Source organism: Priapulus caudatus, unplaced genomic scaffold (genome assembly GCF_000485595.1).
Source record: "Priapulus caudatus unplaced genomic scaffold, Priapulus_caudatus-5.0.1 Scaffold374, whole genome shotgun sequence".
Taxonomy (NCBI): domain Eukaryota; kingdom Metazoa; phylum Priapulida; class Priapulimorpha; order Priapulimorphida; family Priapulidae; genus Priapulus; species Priapulus caudatus.
The window spans coordinates 236,954-249,871 of record NW_014577435.1 but is presented as its reverse complement, the minus strand read 5'-3'; the positions used below and the strand labels follow the sequence as shown (position 1 = coordinate 249,871).

The window sequence follows — 12,918 nt, the reverse complement described above, 5'->3', positions numbered from 1 at the left end:
GGAGGAGGAGGGGAGGGAAATAAGGGAGTAGGAGAGGGAAGAGGGGAGCAGGGGAAGGGAGGCGGAGGGGAGTAGAAGAGTAGTGGCGGGGAGGGGAGATTATGGGAGGGGGAGGGGTGTGGTGCCACAAGCTGAAGCACACTGACAGATTAAGGGAGGGACGGGGGAGGGTCAGGTGAGGGAGGTATATGGCTGAGGAGGGTGTGAAAGCATTGGCTGTCGGTAGTCATCATGAAGCTAAATGTATATGTATTGTCAGGGTGACCAGAGATCTGCTAAAAAGCTACGAATATGTACATTTGTCGAATTTGTACATTGCATGCAAACTCGGCATAAAATCTATTAAATAATGTAGCGAACGCTGAGCAGAGGCTGCCACAGGGTGTCAGCCTCATGACCGATCCAGCGATGCTACAATCTAACTGGAGCCCTCTCTCATCCTTCCAGAATCATCTGCCTGACATCAAAGTGCACGCATACTTTGCACCAGTGACTCCACCGCCCTCTGTGGGCGGAGGCCGACAACGCTACTGTCGATGCTGCATCATATTATGATCACCGCTGCGACGACTACGCAAAACGACATTGACCACTGGAGGGCGCTGAGGGTGAACGGCGGCTGCGACGAGTGTTTAATAGAGCGTTCGCTACATTACCCTCTGTCCTGCTTCTCTGTCGTGGAGACCCTGCCTAACAGGCATCCGTGCAGGTCAGTGCGAAACCCACGTTAGCAACGCCCTGCGACGTTTTTTCGCCACGGACGACCGTGCACGCCATCTGGCGGGGACATCTGCCCCCGACGTTCGCCGGCGGAAATCGGCTCGACGTCCGAAAACGTGCGAACTCGGCCGCGCGAGAATGCGAGGTGGCGATCGACCACCAGGTGGCGCTACGACGCTCGCCGTGCGAGCGTTTTTATTTATTGCAGCGAGGCGAGGGAAGGTGTGGCATCCGGCGCTCCGTTGGTCGGTCGCGGTGGAGGTGGCGGCGGCGGCGGCGGCGGCATCAGTAGAGCCCGTACTGTTAGCGCAGCGGGGATGCGGTGGGACGTCGTCATCGTCGGCGATGCGTGATCGCGGCTCCGTGTTGCGTTTGCGTCACGGCAACCGTCGGCCGGTCCTATGGCGCCGTCAGTGTCGCGTGTCGCGGGGGAGTAGAGAAGCGATTGTCTCGACGCGGCACATCGTCGACGCGGCAACTCGAGAGAATCTCGGCCAGTTGGCGACCGACGACGCTTGGCGAAAAACAAGTGGACAGCTCCCCACGATCTTTCGGCGTCCTGTCGACGAACGCTGACCTCGACCGCACGTAGAGGGCGACACTTGTGACAGAATACCGACGCCTGTGTGCGGACGATGTTCGTCCGTCGCTCGTCGTCTAACCTTTGCTAGCGACCGCGATCGACGGTGACATGAGGTGGCTCCACCGTACCTGGCGCGCCAGCGGTTCTGCGTTTGTGCGCGGCCTAGCGTGGTTGTGACGTTTAGTAGAGAACTTCCTGTGATAGGTGGCAGTCCCAACACCAGCGAGAAAAACTCGAGAGAGCGAGAGAAACGCTGTCTCCGGTTTTCCCTTATTTTGTAATTACTCACAATGTAGCGACGCAAGCTTTCCGCACGCACCTGTTCTCGTGTTACGCCAGTTCCCATTGTGCAGCCCGTCAGTTCCTAACGTAACGATCGCTTATGATTTTTTCGGGGTATTTATTCTGGTCATTTAGTGCGAAGGGAGGTTGGGGAAGTGACGTCGCGTATTATTAGCATCGTTGCTGCATCCGTGCGATCTTACGCTGGTACAATGCGGCAATTCGCCAACAAAAAGTTGGCAGTGTAAAACTGTAAATCCAGCTTTACGTGGGCATAGCTCTGCCCTGCAGCATCGCTAGCGGCCGCGTTGTGGGTGCGGTGCAGCGTGGGAGCTAGAAATAAACCGTGGGGTTTTCCCGGGGTGCGTCGATGACTGAAGATTGTATAGCATACATGCCCTCCCATAATACATTGGTTCCCAACCATGCTGTCCGTGCGACCAAAGTTCCAGCCATGGAGTTCAGTGCAGGCAAGCCTACTTTAGTGAGTTTTCATCCGAAAGTTTGTTAATTTGTAATTTAGCATGTGCCGATGCGTCGTAAGTTTCAAGGTGCAGATATAGCTATTAACGACCACGATTACGACACCAGCTCCCAGTAGTGGTTCAGTAAGTATTGGTCGTAATTATGAATAATAGCGAAAGTTTTCGACGTTTTACTCGATGTCATCGAATGGGTGGGTGAGGAAAGTCTGCATTGCGAGCCACGTGCTTGGGAACCACCATGACTACTTGTTGACTTGCATGACAGCCAGAGCAATGCTCTTGTGAACCAATGTTCAAGTTTTCTAAGACCTGGCTATAAGTGAAAGGGGGACTCCCAGCTCGTGCTGCCACCTGGATTTGGAAAATGAACGTGACATCGTAGCCGATTTTTCTTGAAGTGTAGTTATCGGTTGAGCAGGATCGTAGCCATGCACGAGAGCTGTTTGCTTGTCTATTTATTCACGCATTTCGTTGTTTTGTTATGATGGGAAGGATTTTCGTGGAGGTTTGCCAGGTCTGTCCATGTGTGAGTTGTGTAGTTACTCTAGCATGCTACTGCAGATTGCATCTGTCTGTTAGATAGGTGAGGAGGAAAGAAGGCAGGCAGCCAGGCAAGCTAGCAGGCAGGTATGCAGGCAGGTATACGGGCAGGTGTTCAGGCAGGCAGGCAAGCTAGCAGTCAGGTATGCAGGCAGGTGTGCAGGCAGGCAGGCAAGCTAGCAGGCAGGTATGCATGCAGGTGTGCAGGCAGGCAGGCATGAACGTAAGCTGGCAGGCGTCATAGTACCAATAATAAACCTATAATGTATAATACCGTCAATAACCCGGCAGTGTGCAATTGCAACATTTTTAAGAGGATCCTATTGTCGATCACGAATCCAAATAGTATTTTTAAATTATGGTAGGCATTATACTGAGCTCAGATTTGGAGAACACACACGGTTGTGGTGACACACATAGTATGTAAGTCGTGGAATTCATTTTGTGAGCGAAATGGTGTAGATAGGTTAACGCAACAATGTATATATTATTTTTAATTACCTGAAACTTGCCTTGTATTTGTTTTTATAGATATATAGATATATATATGTGTGTGTGTGTGTGTGTGTGAGTGTAAGTGTGTGTGTATGTGTGTGTTTGTGTGTGTGTGCGTGCGTGCGTGCGTGCGTGCGTGTGTGTATGAATATGTATTAATTATATATAGTTGTTGTAAATGCAGGTCCGTTAGAAGTTTTCTCAGTAACCAGTTGCAGGGTTTGTGTGTGGCGACAATGTGGCTCACGTAAACATTTCTATCATCGCACACATCTGACGCACTATTTCGTGATGGTAGACGAGCACGTGACGTGGTGCTGGCACTTTGTACAGCGAGTAGTACATGCTGACAAACGGACACTATTTCTTAGTGTAATCTTGTCCATTGGTACGTGTCTACATGTGTACGCGTCAACTGTTACAGTCTGGCACAGGTGGTGGTGTGAGTAAGAAAGTACCGTATCGTTACCGTGCACATTATTGCGTGGTATTGGTGCGAAGGAATTAGAACTCTGTGACGCTGCACCAACGTGCATGTTTAGCTAGTACGCTGAGATTCACTATCTGGTGTAGTCGCGGGGCATCGTTACGGTGGTACAGTCAGTAACCCCCTGCTTTATTGGGCCACGCATCAACGGGCGCACCGCTTAAACGACGCTTGAGACCAATCCTCACGCACCGTTGTTGCGTCCACCGCTTAATCGGGACCACTGCTTAGCCACCTGTCGTGTTTCGACTGGTCCCGATAAAGCGGGGGCGGCTGTACTGTGAAGCCTCGTCGTCGTGGCATTCGGCAGCTGCGGCTAGTAACAGGAAGCAGTCACGATGGCTTCAGTGTGGGATGAGGGATGCTGCGGAAACGGCGGCGAGGCGGCGATGGCGGGATGAGCGTGATCATCGCTGGTTGTGTAGACAAATAGAGATGTGTGTGCGTGCGTGCGTGCGTGCGTGCGTGCGTGCGTGCGTGCGTGCGTGCGTGCGCGTGTGTGTAGGTTGAGCTGTTCCTGTTGGCCAGTTATGATTGTCATCGCTGCTTGAATATGATGTGTGCATATACATATACATACTTATATATATATATATATATATATGTGTGTGCGTGTGTGTATATATATATATACATACATATATATATGTGAGTGTGTGTATATATATATATATATATATGAGTGAGTTACGCTCATACTCCCGTACTTGCTGCAGTAAGAAATGAAGAATCGACTCTAGCTAGATTCTGACGTGGTAGGTGAACAGTTGGTGTGAGATATAATGTGGACCTCCTGTATGTGACCGAGCTGGTGGCATCCCTGACCTCTGATGACCTTGACGCCTAGTTAGTCAGTGTGCGCATGGTCACTATACTACCTATATTCTCTCTATCTCCCGATTCCTTGCGCGAACAAACTTCGTCGTAAACGGTCGTCCGCGAAAGATTTTCATGTTTTGTATCAAATTGTCTACTTAGGTAGTGGGTGAGGTTTGGGGTTGGGTTGGTGAATGTGTATGTGGGTGGGGTGGGTGGTTGTTGTTTGTGTGTGGGGGGAGAGCAGGTTGGCTGGGTTAAGGTGCTGTGTGTGTGGGTGGGGTGGGTGGATTTGCTTGTGTGTAGGGGGAGGAGGTTGGCTGGGTAACTCATTCTGTGCGTGGGTGGGGTGGGTGGATTTGCGTGTGGGTGGGGGGAGCAGGTTGGCTGGGTGAGGGATTGTGTGTGGGGGTGGGGTGGTTGTTTTTTCGCTCGCCTGTGACGTGGGTTTGTATCACAGCACGCGTGTAAGCAAACGCTAGACGTAGTGATAAGAGACTCACTGGTGTTGCATGGTAGTGTAGCTGGGCGGACGGGGCTTTTTCACTCCCGCTCGGAGGCTTAGTATTGTTTCTTTCTAATAGTTTGTCATATTCGAGGTAAAAAGCTGATGTAAATCGAGCTGCTGGCATCTGGTGGACGTTATACACAACTAAGTAACCACACTGGTCCTCGGCTAGATTTCACATCGGACTACAGGAGTGGTCGCTCCGATGCTACTAGTGCTGTTGGTAAAATGCATTTTATTAGAGACTCGGGTGTGTTCGTAAAATCTTTCCGGTTCATTCCAAATCTTGTCCCTCAATCATAAGATGTCACTCAGACTCTCTCATTTCCCCTAACTTGTGGTGGCGGTGCAAGCACTAATTGTAACGCATATGTTTGACGATTCTGTGCGACTATGTACCATTGTTTAGCTCTACTCACTACTGGCTCTGTTTTGCTTTACACTCTGGGTGTGCTCCAGTGAAGGCTAGAGTAACCTGGTACCAGGGCAGCGACATATAGCGAATGCACTGAAACGCTATTTGTGTTCCAATACATCTATTTCGCCCGGTAAATACAATCGAGCGACATCTATTTCTCCCGAAACGTTTCCTCGTTATTTCGTTTGTAGTTGTCGGCGGCCGACCGCGTAGGGGTGATGCGGGGAACAATATCCTCGCATCTCTCTATCATACTTAACTCCATCTAGCAAACAGAAACCGTCGGCATACCTCCCTCGATGTCATCGTCCGCTTTCATGCCTTGCGTGGCGCCATCTAGCATTACTTAGTATCAACTCGCGCGCGCACCGCTTCTTTCTGTGGGCATCTCGGCGTGAATTGTGAGTGTCTGGTGACGTCATGGGGGTGAAACGAGATAGAAGTGGCATTAGTCTTCATCCGGTTGCATTGTGACGGATACCGTCACTGGTGGGCGGGTTCTCTATTCTCTTCTCTAGCTGCGAAGCCAGGCTAGCAATCACGTGACGGTAATGGCACTCGATGTGACTCGGAAAGCCGTGAAATAGATAGCGGCTGGTCTGCCAGTGCTGTGTCAATACAGGTCTCTGTGTGTCGGCGTGTGTGTGTGGCAGCAACGTCTGGTAACGGCTGAAAGGGCTTCTTCTTACTCTTTGCCCTATTCCTCCTCTTCCTCCGCCTCTTCCTCCTCTTCATCCTCATCTTCCTCTTGTCTCATTCACGACAGGGCGATCCTGATAATGGGGTAGCGTGCACGGATGCACGCACCCACACGAACGAATGCACGCCCACACACGGGTACGGATGCACGCACACACACACGCACGGATGCACGCACACACACGCACGGATGCACGCACACACACACGCACGGATGCACGCACACACACGGGTACGGATGCACGCACACATGGACGGATGCACGCTCACACACTGGTACGGATGCACGCACACACACACGCACGGATGCACGCACGCGTCTGCCTCCGCAGAACAACGCACGCACGCACGCGCACCTACACAAATGCGCAGACTCGCGAAAACACGCGCACACACGTACATGCACAGACACACGCATACTCACATGAGTTTCTTACAACGAGCAACGCTCTTTGTGTGTTCGATCAGGCATCGTTCTTTATATCACCCTCGTCGCGATCTCTCCTCTCTCTCTCTCTCTCTCTCTCTCTCTCTCTCTCTCTCTCTCTCTATTTCTCGCATCTCTCTCATCTCCTCTCCTCTCTCTATCTCTCCTCTCTCTCCTCTCTTCTACTCTCTCTCTCTCTCTCTCTCTCCTCTCCTCTCTCTCTCTCTTCTCTCTCTCTCTCTCTCTCTCTTCTTCTCTTTCTCTCTCTCTTCTCTCTATCTCTCTCTCTTCTTCTCTCTTCTCTCTCTCTCTCTCTCTCTCTCTCTCTCTCTCTCTCTCTCTCTCTCGTCTCTCTCTCTCTCTCTCTCTCTCTCTCTCTCTCTTCTCTCTCTCACTCTCTCGCTCTCTCCTCTCTCTCACCTCTCTCTCTCCTCTTTCTTCTCAAGTTCTCTCTCTCATCTCACGCTGTGGTATGCTTGGCTGCTGCTGCTGGAATGCTGTAGGGGTCTAGACGATAGTGTGGAGGGGAAAACAAATTGTATTCTATACCTAGGCGCTTGTATTCAATACCGGGGCGCTTGTATTCAGTACCTGGGCGCTTGTAGTTCAATACCTGGACCAGAGGCGTAAGTCCCGGGGGGTGGGGGTGCATCCCCCCGCTCTTGAAGTAGGGGGGGATGGCCTGTACAAATATCCCGCCCTGAGATTCAAAAAAATAAAATAAAAAATAGCCAAAAAGTATGGTTGCAAACATACAAAAACACGTGAAATTGTGAGAAATTGCAATTCTTACCTGTGTTTTAATACATGTATTATTACTATACTTAACTGTGTACGCTCTCTGAAAAGTCATGAAAAGTGTTTTGAATCCTAACTTGTAGGGTTGAGTCTAGGGTTGTGATAGTGTCATCAGACATGAGAATATGGACCACAGTATGCCTCAGTTTGCAGGAAAATGGCATAAATATTTAAAAATTTCTGTGGGGGCTTACCCCCAGACCCCCCTAGCACTGGCATGCCTACGGCACGCGGGCCTGCCTGCGGCAGCCAAGGTTAATTTCGCTCCCGGCTATCGCCGATCATCCCCCCCCCACTCCTCGGTACGGATTTACGCCCCTGACCTGGATACTTCTATTCAATACCTGGACACTTCTATTCAATGCCTGAATGCTTGAACTGCTTGAACTGCATAGCACCACCCGTCATTCACTAGTAAGAATAAACGCATTGGTATGGGTGGAACTCCGTGTGTTTCGTAGCGGCACGCAGGTGACAGGTTGATAGAGGCACAGAGGTGTGTTTGAGTAGGGGTGGGGTCGCGAACGATGGTACAAGCATAGTAATCGGAGAGCCTCCATATAAAGTGGGAATCACCTGTTGTTGTGTCTCACGCAGTGCGTGCGTGCGCGTCATTGCGGGTGTCTGGTGGTTAAGCTATATCGAAACAGAATAGTCTTGCAGCGCATTGCTTGACATTCTCCCGAGTAACGTTGCCATGACGACGCTATAAGGGAAACCTACCAGCGCTAGCGCACCGCTAGGGGTCGCGTGTGTCTCCCGTGACAATTTGTAAGAAAGCAATCAAGAGGTGCGTCTGTACTCGTTTGTTCGTGAACAGAGTACAACCTCGCGGCGTAGCTTAGTTCGAATGTAAGTTTAAAACTTGTAATTTCATCAGTGAATGTAACAGGTTTTTTTAATAAGCACTTAGCTTTTGCAACTAGGTAGTTGATTGCCTGGTTATTATCAAAAATATATAAACTAGATATCTAAATAATCTAGTATAACTAGTTTATCTATTTTTGTTATTATATATACATATATATATATACATATATATATATATAAACATCGTTTTGCCAATGATTGTAATATATTAAAGATTTATTGCACCTGCCGATAGGTATTACGTGATTGTGATAATACTCTTGTGTATCATGAGCAGATAAATTTAAATAAATCAAAATCTGCCTTTTACGTCTTGCGTTCGTCTTCTGTCTCAGATTTTTTTGCGTAAAACCTGAGAATATTGAAACTTGAATCTATTCTTCTACGCGTTCTTTGTTCATCATTAAGCATCAATCTGGGATTCGTCTAAACTCTAAACCACGAGGCACAACTCTTTACAAGAAGGTGTACTCTCTTTCGCTGTCGAAGAGCTTGTGTTAGGGTGCATTTACCTGCGCCCCCTCACCCCAAGAGAGCATATTATGAAATCATATAAATATATATTTAAAAAATATATACATAATATCAAGAGTGCATAATAGAGATGTATATAAGAGAGTGCATAATATATGATGTAGATAAGATGTGCATAATAGAGTGCATAGTAGAGATCTCTATTATGCACTCTTGATAATATATATGTGTGTGGTGGGTGCTGTGTCCTGTGTGCGTGCGTGTGTGTGTGTGTGTGAAATTAGCAGCATATAAGAAAGCATATATTATGATATGAGCGTTGTTGATGACGTTCGTGAATAACATGCATGAGTCTAATCCACTGAACGGATCGCATAGCGTAGCTAATGTCATATTTCGTAGAGCTTTAACAGCCAGCTTTCGTGTTGAACCCTATTTTTTCCCGGAGCCGTGCTAATGAGCGGGTGCTTATAATTGCACGATAATGACAAAGGTATTTAATCCCACCTATTATTAGCAGTTGTCGATCAGTGATAAGTATTCGATCTCTTATTTATAGCGTTAATTTGCATTGTCGTTCGATGCTGTTACATTGGGCAATGTAATGCCGTTTAAACTTTGGTGGTTTCCTACAATTAATCAATAATAAAAACTGTTATAGCCGCTATCTTGTCAGGGTCTGGTTCTAGACCTTTGTCAGTGAGATAGTTGCCAAAGAACTTAATCCTTTGCTTCTTTATAACACCAACATATCTTTCCGCCTTTCCATTCGCCTAGGGATAATTTGGGCTGCTGGTTACATGCTTGAACCCGTACTCTTCTGCGAAATTCGCAAATTCAACAAGGTTGTGTTTGATGCTCACACATGTGCAAAGTCAACGCAGATATCTGTTTAGTTTAGATATCGTTTTATTTGATTCTACATCACCATGCGCGCATACCACGCGACACACCCTGTGTTTTCCCACGCGACGTCTAGCGGTCATATATCATAACATATCTCTTCTTTAATAAAAATAAACATTTCCTGCGCGAGTGCTTCATAGTCATGCACTAGAAATATATATATGTAACTCGCAAAAAATCCGCAGGGTACTTCAGTGCTTACCATATACATTACAAATTTAACCTCACTTGTGCCTTAGCCGCTCGACCTGATCTCGTGACATACGTGTTGTCACTATTTGAGCTGTTAAGTGTAGCGTGTGGTACACTGGTAACACTAACAGGTGTCTCTATCTTGTTATGTCCGTCAGTTTCTAGTTCCCGCTCAAAATTGAAATTTTCGCCTGTCTGTCTAATCTGTTTCCTGTCCCGTCTATACCGTGCACCCGTCTCAGCTTCGACAACATACGAACGAGGTAGTTCTGTGCACTCGTTTCTAGCAGGTTCCCATCTCTTTGTCACTGGGTGCTGTATCCTAGCGCTTTGTCCAGCTTGTAGTTCAGGTAACGGTTTTGTATGAGCATCATACCGAGCCTGTGATCTATCTTGCTTGTCTCTCATTCCTTCCTGTACTTCTTCGTCATTCGCAGTCATGTTAACCATAAGAAAGTTCGACTGTATCTTCCGGTTGAATAACAGCTCGGCTGGTGATGGTAATCTCGCACTCAGTGGCGTAGTACGAATACACAGCAATGCTAGCGCGGGATTCTGTCCAGATTCTCGAGCTTTTTCTAGCTTCTTCTTTATAACACCAACATATCTTTCCGCCTTTCCATTCGCCTGAGGATAATTTGGGCTGCTGGTTACATGCTTGAACCCGTACTCTTCTGCGAATTTCGCAAATTCACTGCTGCTATACTGCGGCCTATTGTCAGATATGATTGTCTCTGGGATTCCATACTCTGCTAGGATTCCTCTCAAGCTTTGAATCACACCTGCTGATGTTACGGTTGATAGCTTCCTCACAATTGGGAATGAGCTATAGTAGTCTACCACAATGAGGTAATGCGCCTGATTCCACACGAATAAGTCAGAACCAATCATTTGCCATGGTCGCTACGCTGCAATGTGTATCATTGGCTCCGGTGCCTGTGATGTCTGGTTTCTTTGACACGCAGCGCATTCCTTGACCATCTTTTCGATGTCAGCATTAATTCCACACCAGAAAACCGTTGCTCTGGTTCTAAGTCGACACTTCTCAACCCCTTGATGTCCTGCGTGTATCTTCTTCATCACATCCTCCTGCATCTTCTTAGGGACGATAACTCTGTCTCCTTTATGAAGAATGCCGTCATAGATGCTAATTTCTTCTCGATAGTTCCAGTACTCGTGTATTGCCTTTGGACAGTTCTTCCGTAGATCTGGCCAACCTGTCATAACTATCTCCTTGAGAGTTATAAAGACAGTGTCTTCACTGGTCATCCGCTTAATTTGCTGCAACCGTGTCTGTACTACGTTTACCATCTCATGCACTATAACATCCATGTCAGGGATTGCTCTCCCTGCGATCGAAACTCTCGATAATGCATCAACAATTGGTATGTTTTTTCCTGGTACATACGTAACCTTGAAATCATACCTCTGCACACGTAATAGCATACGCATTAGTCTTGATGGTGCACTTGACAGGCTCTTGTTTGTAATACTCTGTAATGGCTTGTGATTGGATTCTACCATCACGTGTCTACCATATATGTAGTAGTGAAAACGCTCCAGTCCAAATACTACAGCGAGCATTTCTCTTTCAATGTTAGCATAGTTACTTTCCGTTTCTGTCAAGCTTTTACTAGCATATGCAACTGGTCCTCCGCTCTGCAGAAGTGTAGCTCCAACTCCCCGTTTGCTGGCATCTGTCTGCACAGTCACCGGCTTCGATGGGTATCCTTCGAAATATGCTAGCACTTTTGATGAGCTAATCCCACCAGCTTCTCCCTGTCTCCCCGCTCCTCCTTCTCTCACCAGCTTTCTGCGCCGCTCGCTTACTTCCACCGCGCGAGTAGCAACTCGATTGCGTTATAACACAAACCACGTGAACAAAATATTCTCAAGATTCATCTGCCTGTACGCCTGAAATATAGACCAAACCCAACACCGGAAACTGGAGTCACCACCTACGCACAGACGACGCACCGACCGACGGGCGATGTCCCGAATCAACGACGGAGATGTCCCGGACCACCACGGAGATATCCGGGATCCAGCCCCAGAGAGGCTCCCACGGAACCAACGGCCAGCCGATGAACCCCGATCCAGGCCACGCCAGTGTTGCACCCGACAGGGAAACTGACGACTAACAGACATCGGAAGCAATTTTGACACCTCGCTAGTGTAATAAACAATGTTAGGTCAAGCGGTTAGCACACATTATTTAACTCGACAAAAAATTCCTACAAAAAACAAACCGAAATCCTCAAATGGAATGGAAATTCTAGGAAACATTAAAAATACATAACAATTGAGCAACCTGCTTAAAATAAAACGTGTATATAAACGTACAATAGTCAAAAAAAAAATCATTGAAGTTGTTTCGCTATAAAATAAGTAACTACAACTTTTCATAGTAAGGGGGTAATGTAATGAAAGCAAAAGCCACACTTATGTTAACATGCAGAAGTGTAGCGGCAAAAGGCAAGAAGGCTTGATGACAGTCCTGGCCTCTCGTAATACTGATGTTACTTTTGCAGGGACTGGTACACTCACGTGGCGGTAGTTCCATGGTAGGACGCGCTGGTATATACGGACTCCCGAGGATTGCCTCCCCTCCCTATCCGAAAGTTAGCGACCGTGAAGTTCTTCTGACATCACCGGTGTGACCCGCGACGTGTTTAGTGCATCCGTGTGATACTCTAGGTCTGCCCTCTCATTATGCGCGTGAAAGTGAGAAATAGAAAAGAGACCGTTCTGTCGAAGCAGGACGTCAGAGTCGCAACCGCAGTCGCCTTGTGAGTAGAGTTTCAATCTACGGCATGTCCTTTGCGCTTCAGTCTGTTATACTGTTGGCATAGGTGTTTTTGAAACCTCGATTGAGACACAGTGATTCTATGTTTCGAGTCTGAAGGATTCCTTTGTAGTCGGGTATCTGTTGAGTCTATTACGTAAACGAACGCTGCTTACGTAACATTAGAGCGTAAGAGGTTTATAGATTCTGCTGGTTATCTGACATTCAGTGAGAGAGGCCAAATTATAACTTATTTTTGTAGCGTAGACTTTGTGTTTGTCAATAGGTTCTACCACGTCTGTCCTATAAATGCGTGTTAACCTAAGGCGTAATGAGGGGATAGCCCGCTGCCAAAAGCAGAACCTTCGGTACCTAGTCTATACGATCAATCGCTGGACGATTACAGATGTACACAATTACACATGTACACCAT

The 12,918-nt window shown here is 47.6% G+C and overlaps 2 protein-coding genes across 2 annotated transcripts in view; one reads left to right on the top strand and one right to left on the bottom strand.

Annotated features, from left to right (window-relative positions):
• LOC106809669 (F-box/LRR-repeat protein 20-like) overlaps positions 1-2,186 on the top strand; it is a 17,455-nt gene extending 15,269 nt beyond the window's left edge. The window contains exons 11-12 of the mRNA XM_014812832.1: positions 698-883; positions 2,109-2,186. Coding sequence (XP_014668318.1) covers positions 698-883; positions 2,109-2,186 — 264 coding nt within the window. The remainder of the gene's footprint in view (positions 1-697; positions 884-2,108) is intronic.
• A 7,532-nt stretch (positions 2,187-9,718) lies between these two features.
• On the bottom strand, positions 9,719-10,591 carry LOC106809668 (uncharacterized protein K02A2.6-like). Its single transcript, XM_014812830.1, has one exon. The coding sequence runs from the start codon at positions 10,589-10,591 to the stop codon at positions 9,719-9,721; it is 873 nt and encodes a 290-aa protein (XP_014668316.1).
• Positions 10,592-12,918: the final 2,327 nt, after the last annotated feature.